Source organism: Podarcis gaigeae (genome assembly GCF_964106915.1).
Source record: "Podarcis gaigeae genome assembly, chromosome: 4".
Classification (NCBI taxonomy): domain Eukaryota; kingdom Metazoa; phylum Chordata; class Lepidosauria; order Squamata; family Lacertidae; genus Podarcis; species Podarcis gaigeae.
The window spans coordinates 46690715-46716852 of record NC_139677.1 but is presented as its reverse complement, the minus strand read 5'-3'; the positions used below and the strand labels follow the sequence as shown (position 1 = coordinate 46716852).

At 39.8% G+C, this 26138-nt stretch overlaps 2 protein-coding genes across 14 annotated transcripts in view; both read right to left on the bottom strand.

The window, feature by feature from the left end:
- Positions 1 to 20928, bottom strand: part of LOC310842413 (uncharacterized protein) — a 32564-nt gene extending 11636 nt beyond the window's left edge. For 2 of the 8 annotated variants that reach the window (XM_083734352.1, XM_083734359.1), the window contains exons 1-4: positions 18152 to 20928; positions 4510 to 5232; positions 4055 to 4173; positions 1236 to 1397 (exon numbers count right to left, since the gene is read on the bottom strand). In XM_083734352.1, coding sequence (XP_083590478.1) covers positions 1236 to 1397; positions 4055 to 4173; positions 4510 to 5188 — 960 coding nt within the window. In that variant the 5' untranslated portion in view covers positions 5189 to 5232; positions 18152 to 20928. Of the gene's footprint in view, positions 1 to 1235; positions 1398 to 4054; positions 4174 to 4509; positions 5233 to 8161; positions 8486 to 17663; positions 17821 to 17904; positions 18132 to 18151 lie in introns of those variants that run through there. The other 6 variants (XM_083734356.1, XM_083734353.1, XM_083734358.1 and 3 more) reach the window with 6 other exon arrangements.
- Positions 20929 to 23404: 2476 nt separating this feature from the next.
- GK (glycerol kinase) overlaps positions 23405 to 26138 on the bottom strand; it is a 40656-nt gene continuing 37922 nt past the window's right edge. For all 6 annotated transcript variants that reach the window (XM_083734423.1, XM_083734416.1, XM_083734417.1 and 3 more), the window contains one exon: positions 23405 to 26132. In XM_083734423.1, coding sequence (XP_083590549.1) covers positions 26119 to 26132 — 14 coding nt within the window. In that variant the 3' untranslated portion in view covers positions 23405 to 26118. The remainder of the gene's footprint in view (positions 26133 to 26138) is intronic.

Sequence of the window (26138 nt, the reverse complement as noted above, 5' to 3'; positions counted from 1 at the left end):
CATACCACACCAAAAATAAACAAAAGCTATCCAAATAGCTTTGACTTTTGTTGCTCTGATTTCTTTTCTTTTTTTCATTACTGGCTATGCGGTGGCATATGTGTTAATACAAAAAAGTGATTTCTCTCCTCTATATGTTTTCTTTTTACCGTTCTGTTCTTAAAGTTTCTGTGTGATAAGCTCCTATAAACTTGTGCTTACAGCCCTGACTAAGAGTCTGCAGCAACTCACTCATTGGACTATTTTTATCTCTTGAGTTCCTGGCATTGCCATCTGTTTAGTGTACAATCAAGATTATCTATTTCGGAAGCATTTCAGTTCACTTGACTTGCCACTCCCCTGTTCAGAAGTCAAATCACGCAAGTACACAACCGCTTCATTAATCTATTAAATCAGTTGTTCTTTAAGTACACTGTATACTATGGAGGGAGGAAGCAAAGGAATGGGGAATTACACAGTTTTTATTTCCCGTGCCCCCACTTCTTTTGGATAGTTTTGCTGGTGAGTTAATTGTAGCTTCACTCCTGCAGCTGTCATATGCCTATTTAAGAACATTCTCTATTCGTTTTCGAATTTCACAGTATGCCAGAACTAAGGATAACAGCAAAGTGCAAGTGTTTCAGTTGATGAAGATGTTGACCTGGTGTGTGTAGAAAAGGAATGGAAAATAAAACTGCTGGTATCAGAATGCTGGTCTACTGATCTGTGGTGTGACCACATTTGGAATATTCTGGTACTCAAAAAGGATATTGCCAAGTTGGAAAAGGTCCTGAAAGGGGAGAAAGAGGTGCCATGATAGATGTTTACAAAATTACACGTGGCATGGAAAAAGTGGATAGAGAGAGGTCTTTCTCCCGCACTTATACGCTAGAACTCATGGAGATTCAATGAAGCTGGATTCAGTGAAGATTCAGGACAGTACCTCTTCACTCAGTGCATATAAACAATAGGCCATGAAGCTGGATAGTTTTAAAAGGGGATTAGACAGATAAGGCTATCAGTGGCTACAAGCCATGATGGCTATGCTTTGCCTCCACCATAGGAGGCAGTAATGCTTTTGAATACCAGTTGCTGGAAGCCCCAGGATGGGAGAGGGTGCTTGTGCTCCAGTCATGTTTGGGGCTTTCCCACAGGCATTCAGATGGCTGCTTTGAGAATAGGATGCCATTGGCCTGATCCAGCAGGCTCTTCTTACGTTCTTATAATGAAAGAAACTATAGATGCAAATCATTCACCTTCCCGTAAAGTTTGCCATCTGCGTGTGGACTCTGTCCATTCAACAATACTTGACGTTTAGCCTGCACGTTCTTCATGGGTTGATGAAATTCCTGTTTGTTCTCATCTGGAGATTTCAGCAGAAACTCTGACATTGCAGGAGACCTTCCTTTCTTTGTTGACTAACAAAAAAAGGGGGGGGGGAGTCAAGAAGAAATTTCAAGTGTTTAATTTAATTTGTGCTGTGTAATGAGAACTGTTGCATGGTGCTGTATATTGTGACGTGTGCTGTTTTCCATGTATTAAGAATAAAGCTCTTTTGTTTAAAAAACAAACAAACCTGTGCATTTATACAGTATACAAAGATTGCATTTGTACATTATTATTTTTACTACTACTGAATTGATAGGATACTTTTCAGGTCCTCTGTGGTCCAGGTCCATTAAGCAGCTTATAGTTAACACAATACAAAACCCCCACAAAGATTATAAAATTATGACAACTCTAAGCCATATCTATGCAACGTAAATGGTTCAAAGAAGCAAGTCAGGTGTTCATATACTAGATTCAAACTTCAGAAGTTTAGCCCTGTCTTGTGGCACTCTAAAGACTAAGAACTTCAACCTTGTTATTTCCAACAATCCTTAAAGAAAAACATGTTTTTTTTACCATCTGAATATGAATATTGAATATCTCAAATATATGAATGGTTAAAGCTTCTTATCGTATAAACAGCACAAAACTGAATAAGAATATACATTTAAACTTAGATGGTACCTTCACTGCTGAGAAAAAGTTTGTGATTTGACATGTTACTGTAAATGAAACACAAGTGGATTGTGGATTGTTAAAACCATAACAAAGGATACGCTTCTCACTTATATCCATATAAAGCTTGCTTTATACCCCTCAGTTTGCTGATATCCATATATATTAATCTTTTGAAGATAAAGAAACTGCAGTGGTTGTAGGGTTCAGTAAAAACTTAGTGAACATAATAAACAAATGCAACATAAAAGTATCATTGGGGAAAATTCAGAGTGCTACAATGTAAGTGTGCTCAAAATGAGAAAAAGAGCAGAGAAATGCAAAATCTTGAAAACACCAAACAGTTATATACATTCAGACAAAAATCCATGAAGTCTGCATTATACTAAGAGCTCCTAAATCTTGCATCGTTGAAACCAGCAAAAAATACTTTAGTTTCTTAAAAAAGAAAATGACGGTAGTGGCAGATAATCATGATTTGGAAGATTTGGATTCTTCACAAAAGCATGAGCATATATTTTGTGCTTCAGACATTGACTGAAATGTTTTATCACAGAGAAAGGGTTATTTTAAATATGGTGCTACCATGAAGCATTAGCTTTTGTTTAGTGCTTGATGACGGCTCTATTCATATTTTATAAAAAAAACCAAAACCTTAATTTAACAGCACTTTACCATTTTACCTTTGCAGTTTTGTCTGGTTGGCCGGCTTTCATGATTCCACATCCAGCATCCCCAACAATCCTTGTGTAATGTCACTGCCCTCTATTTACATCAGAAAAGAGCTTTTGTGTTGAGAATCTAACCATCATCAGGCCAGAAGGCAAGGCTATTGTCAAGAGGCACAGCTTGAGCAGCTGCTGCTGCAGCAGCCTAGTTTAGCGTGTCCAATGCAAAGAAAACAATGGAAAAAAGGAGGAAGAACTGGAGCTTGTAGAAAGATGTTCAAACACCTGGAATTTCTTCCTTCTCCCCGCTACCATCACCAGTGCTGCTTTTTGGAAGTTTTACATATACCATTCAGACTTCAAAAAAATCTTTTGTGACCCTTCCTGTCTGCATGTAATCAAAACTATCACATATAAACAATCATAGTAACATTTACAAATATTTTCCTCATTTTATGCCATATTTTATGGGTTTCCATGGATTTCTTTTTAAAGACTTGAACTATCTGCAGATACCTAGAAGGCGGGTATAAATCAACCATATCATGCAATAGCTGGGGCTGCTAATTACAGGCTGAATTGTCATTAACCAAAACATACTATCCTCACACATTGCTTATTGAACTGTGGTATATGAGATGTATTTGGGCCAGGCAAACTAGAAGCAAACCTATCATTTTCAAATAAAGTACTAGTTCACAATCGATCCTCCCAAACACACATCTTAAGAAAAGGAAGTATATTCTATTTTTTTAAATTTCACCTCTCTGGAGTTTTTTTTTTTTTTGGAGGGAGATATTTTTTGTTTTTTCATTTCATATGCCAGGAACTTTATGCCTTCTTTCCCGATTGCCGCTGTCGGTTTTTTTATTATGAATGTCTTGCACTACCAAGGTTACAAGGACGAGCCCTTTCCACGTATATATACGGTAGTTTGGATACTAATGATTAGTAAAGAAGCTGAACCACCATATCCAAACCTTCATGTTCCAAGTTTATCCCACGAAGGTGAATGTTGGAATATAACATAGTTAAACTGTCGAATTCACTCCCACAAGAGAGGTAATGATGGCCAACAACGTGAGTTGCTTTAAAAGGGAACAGATGAATGGGTGATAAGGCTGTCAAAGGCTACTTGCCATGATGGCTATGTTTCTTCCTCCACAATTGGAAGCAATCTGACTCTGAATACCAGTTGCTGGGAATCACCCATGGGGAGAGTGCTCTTGGGACATCTTTCCCATGGGCATCTGGTTCGCCATTATGAAAACTGGATGCTATGATGGATATTTGGCATGATTTGACAGGACTCTTACGTGCTTAGGAGTTAATACGCATAAAGTCCAGAAACATACGAAACATTTGAATTCATATGACACTAAAGAAAATATATTTTTTAATACCTTGTGATGATAAGAATTGCCTTCCCAACCATTTGACATGGCAATATTATGTAAGTTATTTGCTGATGCAGCAGCTGTCCAAAGCTGGTCAGTCAAACTTGAATCTTTTCTATCAGCTGCTGAAAAAGGACATGTGAAGAACATTACATGACTGACTGAATCATTCATTCATTCATTCATTCATTCATTCATTCAAAGAACCTAGTTAATTGTCCTAGTTACCTAAGTTATGAGCTGGCCTGCTTAAATGTTCTGGGAGCAGACCTGAGTGGAGACTATGGCAGCAAGGTCTGCTCCCTGTCCCCCCACCCAAGCCAATGCAGATTGGTTCAGAATTCAAATCTGGGTCTGGTGGGACCCCAGAATGCACCATGGCAGCTAGGTGGATGGGATGTGTGTGAAGGAGCCACCGTGCCAGGTCACAACCACCACACACCCATGATTGTCCTAGTTACCTGAGTTATGTGCTTGATTAACTTGCATTCCAACATCTGGAAACTTTTCTGTTCTTGGGTGCAGTATATGTTTGCACTGTGAGCTATCTGAAGTTTTCTTTGAGTAGTTTGCATCTTTAGGGCTGGGTGATCCATTGTGTATTATGGGAAAGGCTGTCCTGGAATCTGCAGTGTAAGCAGCACCTAAACTATGGTTGAGCATACGAGTACATACTTTGAAAGCAACTTCATCTCCAATTATATCATCCACAACATCTTGGTTATTGTCTGATGAATCTTTATGTCGTCCTCCTGTGTTTTCCAGAGTGGCATCAGAAAAATGTGCCAGTGTGCTCTCTGATTGACTAGATCTCAAAATTTTCCATTCAAGAGGTAGGAGAGAATGGGAAGAAGTTAAAGATAATATGCTATCAGCAGAGCCTCCTAACCTATACCGGGAGCGTCTCAATGATTCTTCCTCCTGGCTAGGTAAACCCCGTGGATCCCAATCTGTTATCAGCACAAGTGGCTCTTTCATTACTGGTTCTTTTTCAGTGTCAGTGTGAATGTTCTCCCTCGCAGTAGCTTCATCTTCAGCATCGCTGATAGTTCCCGGAGAAGCCAACCAATCATCTGTCTCTAGATGAGCTCCCTTCACAAGATCAGAGTTTTCTGTGGTTGCGTTTGATGTTGCCTCCATTGTAACCGTCAGATCCCATCAACTCTGATGGCTCTTTGCGAACCCTAACAAGAAAGAGTAAAAATGAACAAAACAAACCCACAGATATTAAAAGATACAAAACGTATTTCAGACATACTGCACATCTTGCAAAAGTGGGGTTATTGCTCTGCTTCTTGCTATTGCATTTTTATGCTTGTGTATTATTAAACAATATATGAAAAAATGTAAGGGAAATATATTTCACTCTTCCATTAACGTGCTGCTGTAGAGATTGTAAAACTCCTTCTCAAAATAGTTTTCTTCCTCTTTAGTCTTAGGAGGGTGCCTTTAATCTGTTAATCTCCCATTGGATATTTATGTCCTTCTCATGCTGATATATATATATATATATATATATATGCAGGTTTTGGTGTCCTCGGGTGTCTTCCCGTGTAAAAGTTGGGGTGTCTAGGTGACGTTTCGACGAGGTCTCACTCGTCATCTTCAGGCTGGTGCTTTCGGCTTCTTGTTACTGGAACAGAGCGGGATCTCAATGTTTGAGTTCCTATAAATACTGTAGAGGGGGTGTGGTGTCTAGCCTCCAATGTTCTGGGCAGAGAGGAAGTTCCCAGGCTAGTGAACTTCCTCTCTGCCCAGAACATTGGAGGCTAGACACCACACCCCCTCTACAGTATTTATAGGAACTCAAACATTGAGATCCCGCTCTGTTCCAGTAACAAGAAGCCGAAAGCACCAGCCTGAAGATGACGAGTGAGACCTCGTCGAAACGTCGCCTAGACACCCCAACTTTTACACGGGAAGACACCCGAGGACACCAAAACCTGCATTCCTGTACCCGTGAAAATCTACGAAAGCATATATATATATATATATATATATATATAATGTTGAATCCCAATTCTGCCTTCTGTGGCATTAGCTACTCCTCCCTGGTTGGAGTCATCTGTACATTTGATGAGCATCTCAATTCGTTTGTCCAAGTCATTTATAAAGATGTTGAACAATGATGGGCCCAGGAGAGAATCCCACAGCACCCCACTCATCACTTTCATTGGGTTTTCCCATTTCTATGCTTGATTATGTTTCATGTGAATAATTAAACCGTACATCATCACTGTAGCCATGGGACAGCATCTGCCCTGAAAGTATGGCAGAAGCTACTGAATCAGCTAGAAACTGCTATTTTTGCTATCTGCTGACAAAGGCTGGGGCATGAAGCCCCATGGAATGAATGCAGACACTAAGGACGCTGCTGCTGCTGCTGCCAGAGGTTAGCCCTTCCTTCAAAATGCAAGTAAATGTCACAAGCAGGGAACTGCTTACAAAGTGGCTTGGTGGGCAAGTGTTATTTTTAAGGTTATAATTAGGTACCAGTAGTATCTGAAAACACATTAGCTGTCATTAAATGTAGCTATCTCAACTTAATAAGACAGTGTAAATTAACTGAGAGTGGTAATATTAAAACATATTTAGTAAGACTTAACTGTTAATGATTTGTGTCTATGCAATTATTTCTTAATATACATTAAGAGCATTTTTTATGAACATGCAGTAACTGTTCATGCTCATTTTAAAGTGTGTTGGTGAATGTTACTGTAAATTAAAAGAGTTAATGAAGCTTAGTATTATGGACAGCAAAGACATATCCAGTTGGAGTGCATACTTTTCTGTGGTGAAATATTGAAGTTTAATATTTAATATCCCATAGAGTATTATTTCAGCATTAGAACACTTATTTCATGCTGTGTTTTCAACACAGAGGTTAACTGTGTGAAACAAAATAATAACTATTCATTTTTTAAATTGGAGGTTATAACTAGAACAAGGGCTATGCCAGAAAAGCTGTGACTTGCATGTTGTTGTTGTTGTTTAGCTGTTTAGTCGTGTCCGACTCTTCATGACCCCATGGACCAGAGCACGCCAGGCACTCCTGTCCTCCACTGCCTCCTGCAGTTTGGTCAAACTCATGTTAGTAGCTTCGAGAACACTGTCCAACCATCCAGTCCTCTTTTGTCCCCTTTTCCTTGCACCCTCAATCTTACCCAATCTTTCATAGGCAACTTTTAATGGCTGTTTAGGTTGGTTGTTATCACCCTACTACCTTACCCAATGTGGGATATTCACTTATGAATGGGAATAAATGTTGTTCATCTTGCATTTACCGCCTCAATTATTCAATCGGAATACTTATTATGGGTTCAGTACAGACCCATTGAAATTAATGAACATGACTAAGTTAGGTACATTAATTTCAAAGGGTCTGTTCTGTAACTGAACCCTACCCTATGAAATAAAAGCCCAACCTAAGAACTAGCTTCTAGTTTTATTTTGTGTAGAATAATATTTCTATATAGTGAATTAATTTAAGATGCAAAAGCATGAAAAATATTTCTTCTACATGTCATATATCTTTCGTACTGCGGATCTGCAGAATTGTGTTTTACAGCCCATTTCTAATTTTACACTGTCTCAATGCATTAAAATGCTTGCAGCAGTTATTGCCAATTTAAAAGTAGAGAGCACAGTGTTTCCCAATGGAATGAATGTTAGGGGAGAGGGGTTCTTACCCAGAGGATCAGGAAAGTTATACCAGTGTTCTAGCATCTGGGTTTCTAGTAGCAAAAATGACAGCTCAGAGATTTAATGGTGTATAGCAGCATGGGCTCTCCTCTCACAAGCAACAACCTATGTTATCAGATACAACAATGCTTGCGAGCTAGTTGACTTACCATTAATTATGGTGGGTTTGAGATTACAGGTACAAGAAGAGATATAGCCCAGGTGTGCAAGTATCAGTCCCCTCTCCCCACAACAATTTTGAGGACATACGTATACTAGTCATTCCCCTCTTTCCTGTGAACCATGGGACTTGTAGTTCTGTGAGGGCCTTTAAAAAGAATTATCAGCATCTCACCACAATTCCCTGTATGACTTGGCGGGGAAGTTGTGATTATTACATTTGTATTGACTGTCATAACAGTGGAGCCTTACACAGATCAGATAGCTTTGGAACTGAGTCAGGGCTGTATGGTCGCAGCAATAATCTTGGATGTGTTTCCCCCCCCCCCCTCAGCGCTCCTGATCTTTGCTTTTGACTCTTCCGCAGAGGAATGTACATATTGATGGCAAGCTGTTTATGAGAAATGAAACACTGCATATCTTTTTAAGACCGTTGCTCTCTGTGGATCACGTTGTGCTTGTAGGGTTTGTTTGTTTTTCTTGCATTTATATCCTGCCTTTCACAAGAACATAAGAAGAGGTCTTCTGGATTGGGCCGAAGGACCACCTAGCTCTGTATTCCCAGTGCATCCAACACATAGGAAGCCCACAAGTAGGACCTGACTGCAACGCCAGTCTCCCCACTTGTGATTTCTAGCAACTGATATTCAGAGGCTTAGTGCCTCCACAGTGGGAGGTGGAGATAGCTAGTAACCATTGATCAAAAAGAGGTAGAACACAGTCATCATAGCTAACAACCATTGCACATGAATGCCCATGATCCTCTTTCAAAGCCGACACTGTTAGTGGCCATGACTACATCTTGTGGAAGCAAATTCCATACTTTAACTATGTCCTGTGCGAAGAAGTCTCTCTCATGCACTGCTTGCCTTTTTCCTAAAGGAAAAAGCCCAAATTTTGTAACATTTTCTCAAAGGGTAGATGCTCCGATCCCTTGATCATTTCGGTTGCCCATTTCTGAAACCTTTCCATTTCTACATCTTTTTCTGTGACAAGGTGACCAGATGTGTACACAGTATTCCAAATGTAAGAGCAGTACAATATTGGCAGTTTTATTTTCAACCCCCTTCCTAAAGATCCCCAGCATGAAATTCACCTTTATCTGCAGTCCCGACCCAGCCCTGCTTAGCTCCAGCAAAGCAGTAACCTCAGGTGTCTTCAGATCATACCCTTCAAGCACACAAGCAAAACCTTGTGCAGACACCATTTGCATGTGAAAGTCATGGACTCCCTTGAGGTTCAAGAAAAGCCATAAACGGGAAGGTGTCGCAAAGCTTGTGGTAATCAAATTTATTACTTTCCTCAGCAGGGAAATTATACTGGATCCATGGTGATAGATGATTTTCCCTTTAAAGAGAGACTAAATACTTGTAGTGGGAAAACAGAAACCACTTGGGGCAGGCATCAAGCCTGTCTGGAATAATGTCAATCAGGACAAAGATGCTGATCTATCAGCCTTGTATTCCTAGTAATCTGTTATAGGGCAGTGGGGAAATGGATAATTTCCAGCTTTGGAGAAGTAGTAACTCAACAGTTTTTTTCTGTTTACAGTGCATTTCTTAGCAACATAAGGCTACCGATGCATTATCCTTGCCCCAACCAACTTCTGAAGCATTTTGACTCAAATAGGGACATCTATCTATATAGTTAGCTGTTTATATTCATATCCCAAGCCGGGGTAACAACAGGATTAAAACAACCAACAATAAAGGAAATATTTAAATCAGGCAGGCCTGAGAACAGGCATTCAAAATGAATGTGGTATACCAAAGAAAATGCACTCAAGACAGCCAATCCTACCTTAGAACAAATAAACAAAAACCCTGAGGTTGAGTATTTCATACAGTGGCCTCTTCATCAGCTACAGAAAATGTAGTCCAAATTACTCTCCAAAGGGAGATCATAATAAAGAAACAGGAGGCTGTCGTTAAAGACCAGTTTTGAAGTTTGCACGTACCAGTGGAAGAGGAATAGACTAAAATAGTTACATTTTAGAGGGCACCAAAGTTTATATTTGGGACTATGATTTGAAGTGGATATGAAGGGAAAGTTGAAGTATAATCTGAGTATGACTGGTAGAGGATTAACCCCACTGACTTGTCACTTGTAAGGCTCTTTGGGGTGTGTTGGTGTGGGTGGGTTTATATATACCGTATTGGCCTGAATATAAGCTGCACCTGAATATAAGCCACCTCCCTTCCTTGCTGCTTCTGGCTGCATACTGGGTGGGGGGCGCTGTGTTGCTGGGGGGCCTTTCCCCTTCCTCGCTCTCTCCCTTCCCTTGGGGGAGAGGACGGGGGACATGCTTATTTTCCTTCCTCAGTCTTTGAAACATAACATATGATTGCCACAGCTAGTGCACACAACATCAGTTGTACACACAGCAAATTAATCATGTAGAAAGATGTCATGGATAAATTGCGACACACAAAACCCTTTCACTATACTCTGAAGTATCACGTTTTCTGTATTTTCATAGAATTTACCAGAAATGCAGAGAGTCTTGAACCTCAGAGAATGGCCATTCAACACAGCTATTTAATCTTTATTGCAGTGAAATGTCTCAATTGCAGCAGATGTTGACGAGGCCATCTGGAAGTAGAAGTGACAGGACAAATAAGTAAAATGCAGTTCTTTTTTTTTTTTTACTGCTCCCCGAAGAGGCTTAACTAAAATGTTCTTTTAATTTAAAAGCATCTGGAGCTATTTATCACAAACAGTTTAACAATGCTACTGGCTGTTATGGGAAAATACAGAACAAAATTGACTACAGAAGGTTGCAGAGCCCACTGCGGGAAATGAAGAATGTATGTTAATTGTGGTTTCTGATTCTTTGTTATACTCATAAGCATGCTTTAAATTGAATGTCTAAGGAGCGGTTTCTCAAACAGGGCTACCAGTGCACTGTCCCACCAAACCCTGTCCCCCAAAATTCCCTATAAAGACCATAAATCTATACCTTGTAAGTGGCTATGCAGAGAGGTGATTGCCTAGCTCACTGCAAAGACAGAAACAATTCCAAGGGGAAATTGCCTTTCTGCGCAGCCAGTCACAAAGCACTGCTATGCAAGCAGGTCTCCACCTCTTGTCTCTGGGTTGGGGCACATTTTACCAGGGCTGCTAGATCCTCGGTTTGGCCAGATTTCTATCTTCCTCTTGGATGGCAGCACTACCCAATCAGGACACACAATTAGCATATCAAGACATGTCAGATTAACAAAGGTGTCAGGGTGGATCTACAGCAGCCCCCCAGAGCCAGTCACAAGAATTATGCTTTTGCTGTTCTGAGCCTGTGCACTGGTAATTGTTTCTTTGTAGGCTGCAGAAACATGTTTTGAGAGCCAACAAGGCAAGAATCTTTTCAGTGCTTACAATCTGTGAAATCTGTTATCCTGTGAACTGCCCTGAGACCTGTGGGTATAGGGCCGTATACAAATTAAATTTAATAATAATAATAATAACAACAACAACAACAACAACAACAATAACAATACAACCTGCAGTAGCAGCCCTATTATTATTTTTTTACTAATATGTGGTTACAATTTAGTTTGGCTGTTGAAAATGTAGTGCGCTTTTCATATTGACTTATAGAATGAAGCATTTTCATAGACTTTGAGGGCAGCAGACTCCAAAATTTCCATTCTTGGGTAAGGTATATGTTGAGTATCTGCTTCTCCCGCAGCTCTTAAAAGCGTAGGTGTATGTAGAAAAAGAGGGAGCAAGGTCTACTGTCTCTGATACTGTAAGCATAGATATCCATGTTATATAAATGTTGGATGATCATTAATATTATCATCAACCCAGAATTTACCAGATTCTTATTGTCAGAGGGAAACGAAATGCAGAAATGTAACTCTCCCCCCTCCCGCCTGCAACAAACAGGTACAGATAAATTTACTGAGCCTACTCAGAAGTAACCTCCATTGAGTTCAATAAGGCTTGCTACCCTCAGATAAGAGAGTAGAAGGCTGCAGTCTTTGTTCATTTTGTGAAATAGTGCATATGATTTCTGACTAATTTCTAAGGAAAGATATTACCATCTACTGTTGAGTAAAACTTCTACATGCTAGGATTATTCTTCAATAGAAATCACTAGGCCCAACAGAGACCAGCTGTCACTGATAAGTATAAACTACCACAGGAACTAATAAGCACCCACTGGGAAAAAACCTTCTGTACATATCAGGAAAGGGAAGTTTGCATGCTTGCACTTTGTGTACAAAAGTGACCACAATACCCACCCATGGTTTTCAACAGCTGTGGGAAAACTTTGGCCCATGGATCTAATTATACCCACCAGGGCTCAGTGTTTGTCCCACCAAGGCATTGTGGGCAAACTACACTCACTTTTCCTGGGCCCAGTGTCATATATAATGTCAGGTGAATGTAACTTCAAGCTGTGGCTAAAGGAAGAGAATCAGGAGGGCAGTCACAGTGTGCTTGCATTCTTCATTCTCAGCCAAAAGTCAGTGCTTTTTCCATTTTGTGCCTTTTTCTGCCCAAGAGAATGAAAAAGGCAATTTTCAACTTATACCTACTGCAAGGTTACTTATATTGCACATGTTTTAAATTCATTCCGGGCAGGTATCAAATCACACAATTCTAGATGAGCTAAAGGTTAACTATGGTTCTAGCCTACAGTTTGCAACTGTCATGCTAATTATTTTGTTAGTAGTTAGCTCTCTGTTAGCCAGCCACATTAGAAACTCTGCTTTCATACATTGGAGAGTATGATACTGGAGAGTCTGTTCCCTTTTTTGGATATTAAAGACTTATGTAAGGGTCTTCTCAGTTTTGGGGAATTAAAAATGTTCTGAATATTCAAGCTCATTGGTCCAAATTCTGCATAATTTAAAAAATAGTGTTTTTAAAAGCAATATTTAAATTTGAGGGCGGAGCTATGGTACACTGCAATTCTATATACAGTGGTACCTCTGGATGCGAACGGGATCTGTTCCGGAGCCCCATTCGCATCCTGAGCAGAACACAACCCACGTCTGCACGTGCGCGGGTCGCGATTCACCGCTTCTGCGCATGCGCGAGTGGTAAAACCCGGAAGCGACCCATTCCGTTACTTCTGGGTCGCCTTGGAACGCAACCTGAAAACACTCAACCTGAAGCGACTTTAACCCGAGGTATGACTGTATATGTAAGAAAGTCCCATTAAACTCCAAGGGACTTATCTGTGAGTAGAAGGCATCTATAGGATTCAACTGTATGCTTTCAGAACATGAATGAGAGAAGGAAAATTTAAAAGCTTCCTCAGATATAAATTAACACAGTGAAAGCCCTTAATGAGAGGTTTGTAAAGAAAGAACAATGATATAAAATGTGTTTTTTTTCTCCATGCAAAATGAAACTTTCTGGAGAATTGGGATCTTGTTATGACCAGGAGAAGGAATTTGGGTATATTTATTATTCACATCATCTAAAAGCAGCAGATATGCAATATACATATTGAGAATTAACCTTCTTACTGACAAAGACTTCTGTGTAATCTAAAAGGTTGCACCTGCAGAAGCTGGTTGTAACACAATGCTCATCTATCTGCAGTGATGTATGACACAAGAGAAGAATAAGGGAAAAAACCACATAAAATGAAGTCAGGAGGTGACAAAACTGTAACAGAACCAAAGGCCTGAGGGATAAATATGTTTTGAAGTGAAAAAAGGAAGTGAAGGTTAATTAAACAATATCTGACAGCTCAATTTCATATGCCGCACATATTGAACAATGCAATGGATCAGGTAATTCTCAGTATGCCCATAGGCTTGCCATATGTTCAGTAAATTATTCAAGTCATCAATTAATATTTACACACTGAAACCTTCTCCAACAAAGCAGCACACATATTGGAGAAGAATTCACCAAGAAAAAAGGTAAATCTGGATTTAGGGGCCTGGATTTTACTTTGGCATATATTTCAGAATTCTGAGGCAAACAAAGGCATTATCCCTAGTTACAGTACCTAAGGCAGCTGCCTACACATATTCATATTTCTTTTTATGCTTTATTCTGTGGAGATATGAATGCGAGTGGATTATAGATTTGCTTAATGAAAGTTTAAAAATAGAATTTATTTAACAGGATATGAAAAATGTACTGAGCTGGAAGATGTTCACTTTCCAGAAACCACTATATAGTGTACAGATATATCCACTCTGTACGTAAGAGGGAGAAATTACCGGTAGATGATTATTGCTAAGCAATTTGAAGCGCTTTTCCTTTAAACAGTGCACAGAATTTTCATTCCACTGGAATAGTTATACAGGAGGTTACCTGAATGTTTATTTTCTTCCTTTTGCTTTCATTTTCCCTAATATAAACATTTTTTAAAGCAATTTTTAGTTCTCCAATGAGCAGTTTGTGGTCCCTTTGCATAGAGCATTTGACCATCAACTGACAGCTATAGAATTATTTTGCTGTCTCTCCCATTATTGATTTAAAGCCTCCCAGCATTTAAAGCCTCTGAAACATTTATTACCTCTGAAACCTTTCTTAAAATCAAAATCTCATCTAGTTTTTCAAGTATATCCACATATTGCTTCAGATATTGAAGCAGATATTAGAATCTGAACATGCAATGCCTTAGATTGCAGGTGGGAGGCTGAAGCTTGCATGCAAGGATTTCCAAGCATTTTTGGTTGAACACACTTAGAAACCTCCCCGTGACTGGAATCCCTGATAAGGCAGAGCTCTGGCCATGAGTAGCTTTATAATAAAACAGACCTCTGCAGACATCTAAAAGAGAAGCATACCTAGGGAGGTTGGAGGTGCGGCTTGTGTGTGCAGCGCTGTCCAAAGTTTAAAAAGTCATATTGATTATTTAGTGACCTGGATTTCAGGCTGTTTATTTATATTATTGTAGCCGAAAAGGCTTCTAAATTAATGTGGTAGCAGTAATGTTTAATTATTCAAAACTGTGTAGGAGGTCTTTCTCAGACTTCTTAATAACAAGCAAACATCATCCCACAGAAATAAAATACTGGGGGACGGGGGGGCAGGTAAGCACCACCTTGCATAATCGACCACATGACACAGTGCATGCACACCATTTGAATGGCAATGCCTATCAAATTTGTGAGGCCCTGGCCTCCTCAAATATTTTTTTTGGGGGGGAGGGGCTGAAGGGACCTTGACCCCTGGGAGTTGGCACCTATGCACAGAAAGGAATGCTGAAAATCCCATTTACTGTAATATGCTTTGGCATCAACACCCATACAGAAGGTTTTACTGGAAGAGTTCAATTGGTGCTAGTGGATTATTACTGTGGGCTAATCAGGGCTAAGAATAGTAATAAGCTCATCAGAATTGTCTCTCACCAGTAGTTTGCCACATTATTTGGTACTGGCTTGGGACTGCTTTCCTTAATCACTTTTCGTAATTCCCATATTGAATTTTAAATTCACATCGCAATTTGACAGAAACTGATAAAGAAGCTTACTGTAAATCTAGTCAGAAGCCATACAAACTTGTTAAGACATCATAAATCATGGACAAATATGACATTCAATATATTTTGATATCCAGGGTGTGATGAAATCAGAATCAAGGCACATGTATTTTTGTGTTTTAATATTGTAAACCATCCTGTGATACTCAGATGGAGGGCAGTATAGAAATTAATTAATTAATTAACAAACAAAACTCACATTGATTATAATGGCACTGGATAGCAGAGGGCAATTAGGAAGGTATGGGTTATTTGTAGAATTCTTTAAGTATTTAAGAGAATAAAAATGGCTTTCTGAAATTTCCTTCCAAAATCTACTTTAGAGAATCAAAATAAGAGGGAAAAGACTATTTCTTAGCTTTATACACAAACACAAACACCCACACACCCAATAAATGTCAGCCAGCAATGTCATTCCCAAACTGTGAACAGATGTCTATATATACTTTTTTATGTTTCACTCTATTTTGTTCAGACAGAAGAAGAATCCAGTGGGATCAGACTAGATGCCCGTTCAGCCTAGCGTTGTCTTCCTAAAATGACCAACCAGACACCTATGAGAAGCCCACCAGCAGCACATACGTACAATAGCACTTGCCTGCTGGTGCTCCTCAGTAACTGGTATTTTAGAGGCATACTGCTTTTGATACCGGATGCAGTATATAGTCCACGAATTTGTCTAATCCCCTGTTAAAGTCATCCTAGTTGGTGGCATCGCTATGTCCATAGCTTAATTACGTGCTATGCAATGATGTACTTCCTTGGGTCTTGTCCTGAATCTTCCAGCATCTGGAACCATTGGATAATATCAGATTCTATAATTATGCGAATGGATTTCCAGATGGTGCCTGATTTTATGCATTGCTTTAATATTTTCTAATCTAAAAAGCCCAAACTTTGTAACCATTCTGCAAAGAGGAGCTGCTCTTTGCTCCATCCGGCCCCTTAATCATTTTAGTTACATGTTTGTGCAGAAGCATGGGGGAAAGGGTGTGCTGGCTCCATCAGCTGGTCAAAAAAGAAAAGAAAAAAAGAGCTGCCAACTCAAGCAATGATGCCTTCAAGGAAAGATCATCCTGGCCCCAATGGATATAAATGCCTGCTCATCTCTTTGTTTTGGCCTCAAAGAACTGATATATCTCCTCTACCTTTGCTTTTCACTTCTCTTGTGCTTCTTTGTAATGGCACTGCGCCTATCTGTTTTTTAATTGATGTGAGGTGTTTTAGGAGATAATTACATGAAAAACAGGGTAAAGGTAAAGTAAAACTGAGATTCCTCTCAATTTGCTTGACACCATATCCTTGAACTATAGAGTGACACCACTCCCTCCCCTATCCTTCTTGTAAAGCAGACATAGCAAATCTGCAACCCAGATCAGGCACACTAAGCCATTGCGATGGTTGGTCATCCTTGACCCCGTTTACTGGCAATCCTTGCAGCCACCCCCCCCCCACCGCTGGATAAAAGTCCCTCACCTCTCTAACCCAGTATACCCCCCCTTGCAAGAAGGGATAGTGCACACTGGGCAGGGAAGAAAGCCTTTTGAATGCCCCCCTCAGATCTCTCTGTCTGTGGTATCTGTGGTGAGTGCATATGCTGTTTGTGAGATGGGGGGGGTGGATGGGGTGGCAATGCCTGCTTTAACAACACCCACTTTTGCTTTGGCCATGCCCACCAGTGCCATGTGGCCCTCAGAGGGCTGGCATACAGTGAATGCGGCTTTCAAGCCGAAAAAAGTTAAGTCGCCACTGCTATATAGCATTTTTATCTAGAGATGACCATATCTCACCCTTCATTCTACCAGGTTTCCACAATGCCTGCTGTATTTATGTTCTCCTTTAACATCAAGCACTCCAATTACTTCATTTGGGCTCAGAACCATTCAGCAATAGCAGAGAAACATCCTTCTAAGCACCCTAAGTGCCACCCCAACAAGAGGGAAACCCAGCAGCCAAACCAAAATTTCAACATCCCTAAAAAAACATACACCCCCAACCCCACTTTATTTAAGAGCTACCATTTCTTTGCAGCACAAAGTTATTACGCTGGCAGGTGCATTTGAATACTGTGTTGTCAATCCTGCTGGCTACACGGTTTTTAACTTGCTAGGATGTTCGCACAACTTTTTTTTCTTTTTTTAAAGAGAGATACAAAATGCAAGGAGCCACCTTGTGGATAATGTGTTTAGGGGACCCGAAGAGGCTTTCATTATAATTACTGCATCAAATACAAAATACAATATAATTACTGCATCAAATACAACCTGGAATAGGAGTACTGTATAATAATACTAATACCCTCAATGCAACCAGGTATGAAGCTGTTAGACGCAGAGGAAATCACCGTGACCATTCTCGTTCGCTATTGCTGCCGCATTAAACCCTCCGCTCCGCTCCCACCCCATAACTCCCTGCGCCATCAATGCTTCGGCAAGGATCGCAGGGGAGTCGCCGATCCGCTTCGCCCCCTCCTCGCGGGAAGCTGCAGCTTTCGAGTGAGGGGAAGGGCTATTTCCTCTCGCTGGGCTGGTTTTCCTACCGCATCCAGTCCTGCCGCGTCTGAGAGCAACACGCGAATTAGCTAGCGAGGCAGAGCGCGGAATCCCGAGCCTGCAATCTCGTCTCCATTTACACGGGAGCAAAGCCCCTCCGAAAACGCCCCCTTCCTTCCTTCCCAGTAAACAAGCCGAGGATTGCTCTGTCGGTTTCCCCATTTCTCCGCCACCTTCTCCCTTCCCGCCTTTTTTTATTCTGGGAGGCTCCCGGCGGCGACCCTCTCTACTCACCCTCTGATTTTCCTCCAACTCTCCCCATTTTGATGCGCCTTTTGGCTGCGCACGCGGCCTGACGCCCGGGGAGGAGGAGGAAAGACTAGGGCCGGTGCCGAGCTGCTGCTATACCGAAGGACAAAAGCAGGTCGGCGCTTGCTTTTCTCGCCGCTCAGGCTGGCGGCTTTTTGAAAGCATCATGGCTTAGCCCCCAGTTCCCCTTGGCTGGAAGGAAAGGCCGAAGCGGCTTGTTCACCTGCTGTGGCGACGCAGCCTGCGCCTCCCTGCTCGCACGCGCTCCCTCGGGATGGCCGGCGGCCAAGCTAAAAATAATGCCCGCTTCGCCGGCTTTTCACAAAAGCTCCTCGCTGCTCTTCACAAAAACAGCTATTGCCCCAATGGCGGTGGTAGGCTTTTGTTTTTTTTGTTAGCTTTCTCTCACACGAGGAAACGCATCACCGGAGAGATGCTTCTGCAGAGGTTATTCGGAGGAAGAGTCTCTTTGCATAGTCTTAAGCGCCCTCATAAGGTTACCAAGCAAAAATTTAAAAAATACAACCCAACGTTAAGGAGAACCGTCACATCCTATGTGTAAAAATTGATTTCAGAAACCGTTTATTCAAATGCCTTCCTTCCACACATATGACCCAAGAATGGTTTAGTCCTGCAATTACTGAGATTATTTGTACATTAGGTGTTTTTATCCAGTCTTATTGTTTGAATTCTTGTCATGGCATCATTTCGTGATTGGCCAATATATTTGATTTGTTTTCTTCATTGACCAAGTTTCATTTTCCTTAGTAGCGTTATAGAAGCAGATTAGCAGATTTGGCTTGACTTTCCCCCTCCTCCAAAACACCACCTGAAATGAGGTCAGATGGGTAACTTTGAATGTATTTTTAGCAGTGAGGATATACAGTGCTGACTCATTTATTATTCTGCATCAGTAAGGACACACATAATCTGTAAATGAAAATGGAACCTGCCCAGGATGCCTGAACTGAAAGGCAGTCAATACACTTTGGCTCTGAAGCTTATTGGTCTCCATGATGTCTTCCTAAGAAAAGGCTCACTAGCACTGTCATTTATGCTCTGTCAAATGATTTGGTCCTGTTTTAAAGTCACAATCTTTTGTTCAGAGCTCATCAGTGACATAAATATGGTTTAGGACACCTTGAAATTTGCAGACGTTAATGTTGTATTAAATTGTGTTCCAAGTCCTTTGGAATTTGACAGACAATTTAACTGGCTTCTACGGCCACTCATGGTGGATAAACATCTTATGACTCAGCTGGCAGCATATGTGGTGACCTTCCATAAATGCAATAAAGCTAATAAATTTTCTAACGTGTAGACTGATTATATAGATCCATTTGCTTGAAAGTCAGAGCACTGGTTTACTATGGACCACCAGTTGTACCTTGCCTTCTTTCCTTCCTCTCCCTTGAATTTCACATCTCATACCCACATTTGTTTAATTCAGAAATGCAGAGGATTTGTCAAGTTTCAGTTCTCTACAATAATTCATTTCATCACATCTGTAAATAACTTGCAGTCAATGATATCACCATGTTCAAGTTTATTATTATTACAGTACAGCTGCTGCCTACTGCTGAGAGCACATTACCTTCATTTCTCTCAAAACAGGGGTAATATATTTTGTTAATCAGTTGCTCAGTATGAAGTGAATGAATAATAGCTATTCCTTCAGAAAGAAGCTTCAGTTGCAGCATTATTTTTCTTTATGCCACTCCTAAATAATGTTCCTTCTCCATCAACTAACTTTGCCAAGAAGGTGAGGCCAAGCTGTATTAAACAATTAATGCAAGTTAAACATTAGCATTTTCTATTACAATTACTCCATAGAGATTTAATTATAAGGTCCCACTTAATCCTTTATATTTTTATGCAGAGAAATGTATTTTAATTAAAACTCATGCAGCAGTACAATTACTTGGTAATTTGATAAATACATGCAATTAGAACTTTCTTCTGGTTTTGGGAGTCACATTTTTTGCAGTTCTGCAGTGTTTAAAATGATTCCTAAGAACAAATATAGAATCTGCTTAGAATAATAATGTTTTTTTCTGTTGAGATATAGAATCCAGCCATATCTGTGTCTCAAGAATAAACCTTTACATGTCCATATTTCTAAGAAACTATTTGTGAATGCACTTCAGCCAAAGTTAAGCATTCTTAATTAACTTGATCTCACTGTGAGATTCACCCCTTCCTGAGCTCTGTGTTAGTTAGCAGTGACAAAGGCCAGTAGTAATAGGTTTAGGATTATATTTCCGCCTGATGTGAGCTAGGGAAAAGAGGTTTCAGTCTGCAGCGACAATATGAGGTCAGGGCACAATGTGGGCTGAGAGTTTGAATCCTGGGCTACCACCTTAGGAGAAGCAAGAACCTATTGGAGTGTAATGCTTTGAACCCCTCAATCATAGGCTCAGATTGTATATATGTGTAAATAAACCATGTATCATAAAGACACCACTGTGCCTCATTTCCAAAGGAAACATGAACCATGGGTAAGCACCTGGATACCTGGAATTGTGCGCTGCTTGTGGTGGCATGTAACAATACCATTCCCAGAGAATTCAGGTGTGTGCAGAAGTTTTAGCAAGTAGAAAGCAGCATAGAATAAGGCATTATTACAAGCTTCCATCTAACCATGCTCCATTTTCTTTCTCCCTACTTCATTTTCATATTTCCTCTAGCTGCTTTTGAACGGATGCAGACCTGAATTTAATATGAGCAATTGTTTTTATGAAATAGCTTAGGGGTGGAGGGGGCGACAGGGGACAGGAAAGGGGGGGGGGAGAATAACCAGTTACTATTATGAATAGACGAAGGCTTGAGATCTAGGGTTCTCTAATACAGCAGAGTTGAAAAGATAAAAACTTGTTTTTAAAAGTACCAAACACTATTACTCCAACAGAAGCAGGTCTTCTTCTTTTTTTAAAAAAAGTAGAATCTTCCAGATGAAACACTGAAGAGCTATCTAACTCAGCTAAAGGTACTTGCTCCCATTATGCTGATTTTTGAGCATTTTTAAGAGTATATTTGTAATAAACTGGAACTGGCCACTAAGAGAAATTGAATCTTGGCATTTTATTCTTAATGTGTTTAAACAGTTGGCAATTGTATTTTATTCTTTTTGAGCCAAATGGTGATGTACCAATTTTTAATTATTTTATGAGACACCTGCCCCTTTTTAGCTAAAAACAAGCCTGGGTGTTGGAAGAGCAGTCAGGGGAATCACATTTCATACACTGCTTCTGAAGTATAGTGAGAGAGCTTCTGATGGCAAGGCATTTAATTAGGTTTTACATGGAAAATATAAATGTTTTTTTCATCTTAATTATAAACATCTGGTAATTTCCAGCTTACACAATGCTGCTTATAAAACTCAATTCTTTCATGCAGAAAATATAATGTGTTGGGTCTTTCAAAACAAAATTAAAAAAAGAACTTGCAGAGCAACCAAGGCTCATTATATTCTGGAATAGTTTGTGCACATGCTCATTTACATGAAAAGAGAAAGTTGCTTATGACATTTACTCAGGGCTAATTCAAGCAGTACTGGAAAATGCTATCAAGGAAGCAAAGCACAGTTGCAGCTACTAGAAATAAACATCTGTGCAAATGATTTTGTGCAAAACACAGTTTGTTCAAATAACAACATGTGCTATGTGAGCCTCAGAAGACTAATTCCACAGCTGATCAAATAGGAGTTTTAACAACAAAAGTATTTCCTTAATAGCTTGAAAGGTTTCGTGACAAATTTTCTAGTTCCCCACTCCCCACGCCACTCTGGAAAACTAAGTCATATATGCAGTTTTATTAAACCCTGTTTGGTACAGGCCAAGTAGGAAGAAAACTACCACCACCTCAACAAAGAGTCATAAATCAAAACAAAGAGAATCCATAGAGTCTTATCAGTAAATGCACCTGCTCACCACAGGCTTGTAGCACAAAAGCCAAAAAAACAAGCTAGCAGTCAAGACTGGGAATCTGTTTCCTATCTCCATAAAAGCTTGTGATGTTCAAGTTTTCTTATTATTTAAATACACTAGTCTTCAGGCAGGTTCTTACCCAGCTGTAAAACAGGAACAGTCAGACACTTTTGAAAAGACAAGGGGCATATAGCAGCTAAGTTATCCTTTGCCCATGAAACCATCTCCTACCATTTCACGAACCTTTCAGTTTTAACTGTTTTTTGCCGATTTCTTTGAAGTCTGTAATCCTCACTTTGAGGTGACGATACTATCCCTGTGGAGAATTTCAAGTGCAATTTCAAGAGAATTTCAAGAGTTGTGGTTTAGAAGCGAAACAAATAAAATATAGAGAAGAGCTTGCACACTTGCCAGTACTATAGTGGTTTACAGTTTAACAGCACAATCCCGCACATGTTTACTCAGAGGTGAGCTCCATGGGGTTTAACCAGACTTATAGGTTATATACTTGACCAACAAAAGACACTTAATATGGAGTAATTACCACTGGATACAATAAAACTTACACCCAAGAAAATAGACATTAAGATTGTACTTTAAATACCACCAGTCAGTAACTGACTGGAAGTGTTCCAATAACTTATTAAGATAGAAATGCAACAATTCAAGCAAATATATTTCTTATTTTAAAAATATGTTAATGGTGCTGCTATAATTCTTTGATTTATAACTTAAAAATATGTTAATGGTGCTGCTATAATTCTTTGATTTATAACTTATTGAACTAGATATGCAAGACATATCATATACCAGGGGGCGGGGAGTGAATGGCTACTACACTCTGATGTACATATCATATGCTGCCATCTTAGTTCTGGAAATGCTAGGTAAGAAAACAAACAAACAAAATTGATTTACAAGTTAACATGCCATGTTACTTTAAGGCAGGGGTCAGCAAACTTTTCTTAGCAGGGAGCCGGTCCACTGTTCCTCAGACCTTGTAGGGGGGGCCAGACTATATTTTGAAAAAAATAATGAACGAATTCCTATGCCCCACAAATAACCCAGAGATGCATTTTAAATAAAAGCACACATTCTACTCATGTAAAAACATGACATTCTGTGGGCCGGATTTAGAAGACGATTGGGCCAGATCCAGCCCATGGGCGTTAATTTGCTTACCCGTGCTTTAAGGCAAGAAAAACAGAATCCCAGGATGAGATTTTGTGAAGTAGAATTTGCTTGTTTCCCACCAACCAACCAACCAACCAACCAACAAACAAACAAACATTAAAGCATTTACACACTTGAATCAGATTTCATTTTAAATTTATTCGTGGCTTCCATTGCAAACATAATTGCAAACAAGATTTAGGTCATTTTAAGTCACATGTATTCTCAGCAGTGCAAAACCAGCCAGTGTTGCTGTTACATATTTCCATGTGCCCATTTAAATTTGAAGGTGTCACAATATATAGGGGGGAAAAAATCACAAGAATCCATTCACAAAAAGTGAAGTTAATTTAATTCTGTTTTGTAGAAAAAAAGAATTAAGTACATTTTATAAAATTGCTACTGTAATTATAATCTCACAAAAATAATTTAATGTCCTATATACCCCCCAGAAACTGTAGTTGAAACTGCCCATCACACATTGTCTAACAAAGCATCAGCCAAACACATATGAAGGCAGCTCAAGAAACAAGTGATTTCCAGGTTCTTTTATGGTTTGCTGTTTCATCATTTGTTTGGAAAAAGGGGTTAGTATTTGGCACTTAACTCTTTGAAACCCAATGTTATCACACACTTAACACCCTAGGTCTGTGTCCATTCCATTGGCTTCCTAGGAAAAATACAGTTTATTCAGCCTGCCAAACACCTGCCCCCTGCAAGCTCTCCCCTCCCACTTTCCTCTGAAAGCTAAGCTCATGGAAATAAGCAGAATACATTGTAAGAGAACAAGGCTGTCCCCTGTGCTAGCAGGGGAAAGCCTTGGTTTGCCAAATACGGTCCAAGCTACACTGTGCCTGTGCAAGTTATAAGGCTAAGACGTGGAGTTTTACATATCCTACTACCAAGTTCACATGTACAGAAGTTCTGACACAAACCAATATTCCAAATTGCTTTTGTCATTACATTTATCAACATGCTGAAACATTTAAAACCCAATCTACATTTAAGGGACAACGTTGTCAAGAGTATTCTAGAATTTACACCAAGTGCAGTATGTGCTGCAGCTTCAGAGACCATTGTTTTAGATTTTCATTGCACTTAATGAAAAGGCATTGATATTAAGTGTCCTATAAAGACCTAAAATCCTTTGAATTTCCAATGCTTAATGTTATTTCCCAAGTGATCAAACACAAATATTCTGTAAGAGTGAAGACAAAGTCACATGAGACACACATGGAAACCATTTGAGCATGCACATTCCCTTTGGCTCCTAAGTGCACATACTTAGAAATACACATCAAACTTTCAAATCAGGCAATTCCATGTTAAGATTACACCAAGCCCTCTTTATTTACCAAAAATAATCTTTTGCAGGAGATTTTATAGCAGGGAGTAAGCAATGTCATTTATCCACATAGGAGCTACTTTTTGCTGCCATTTTTGGGTACATTCCAGCAATCTGAGGCATCTCAAAGGACAAGGCAGACTGGATCCAACACGTTCTTATGTCCAATTCATTTCGGAGATGTGGAAATCAAAACTCCTTCCAGCTACAGGCAGCATTGGCAGCAGAAAAAAAAAGATAATGTGGGGGACATATCTGGGAGGACCAGAGTGACCTTTGATGAAACCCTGTTACATTCAAGATTTGAAGGGGTTATTTGTCCTTGCTTGCCTTTTCTAATATAGTTCCCACTCCATTATTCTGTTCCTTTACAGCATTCCAATTTCAGCAAAAGGGATACAGAGAAAAATCTGATGGTGGTGGCAATGATGGTAACGGCAGAAAAGGGAACCAGGTTGTGAGCTGACAGGTGTTTCTACTGATATATTTTTTTAAGAAAAGAAACAATTCCCTCCAAAGATTGTAGAATGGATCACTTGAAAATGTGTCAGTTTAGCTTTGACGTTTTTTGCTAGCACTAGTGCTTTTGCTTTCATGCCTAAAAACTTACACTTGCACCCAAGACGCAAAATTGCCACTGTCCAGAATGTGGCTATGCTAAGAGGTGACTTTTGGTCCTGAACTTTCCCATTCCTACACCACCAGCTCCAACACATCCAAACAATGGAAAGGTTCATTTGGACTGCACCTGCTGCCCAAAGAAAACATAACAAGTGCATCCAAAACTATTTAATCTGTATCTTTACACCTTAACGTAGTACTTTGCATGTGGAGCTTCTTTGCTGCTTAGGTCTCTGGCTTGCTAATGTGTAAGTGAAAGCACATACAGTATATTTAAATCTTAAATACACGTTTGGAAAAATAATCTTGTTAATTAACTTGTGGCACTTTCAGGATTTAGGGTCCTCATTACTGATGGACAATGCACATGAACAGAAGAGAATAAATCAGTTATTCAGGTTTTAGTGTAAGGAAAAAGCACCATTAACCACTTCAATATTGGAAGAGTCTAAACTGATGACGATACAGACAGGCGTTGCTCCATTGGTCACTAGAGAGATAGCACTGGCAGACACCATTATGGGCAATTTTCTAGGAAATGGAAAAAGCCATCATGACTTTACAGATGTGCATACTGTACCAAGTTTTTGAACCGTACAGTTGACAATAATACAACCCTTTTCTTTGTGGCAATTTCCCACGTCGAAATGTATAAAACAGGTGATTATGGTGGAGGAAGTTAACGAAAGGTTTGCATCCCAGTGTACATTTAAGTAGGGAACATGGGGCAGCAATGTTGTGTGTGTTCCTCATTCCACGTTCAAGTCCTCTCCTATATATTCATGTTATTTTGACAATTAAGCAAGTCAAAACAATCCCATGACATTGGAAGAGAGCACCAGATTCTCTTCGGATGCTGCAATCTCCTGGAAATCCATTAAGGAGCCTCATTTGCAATTACCTTAAA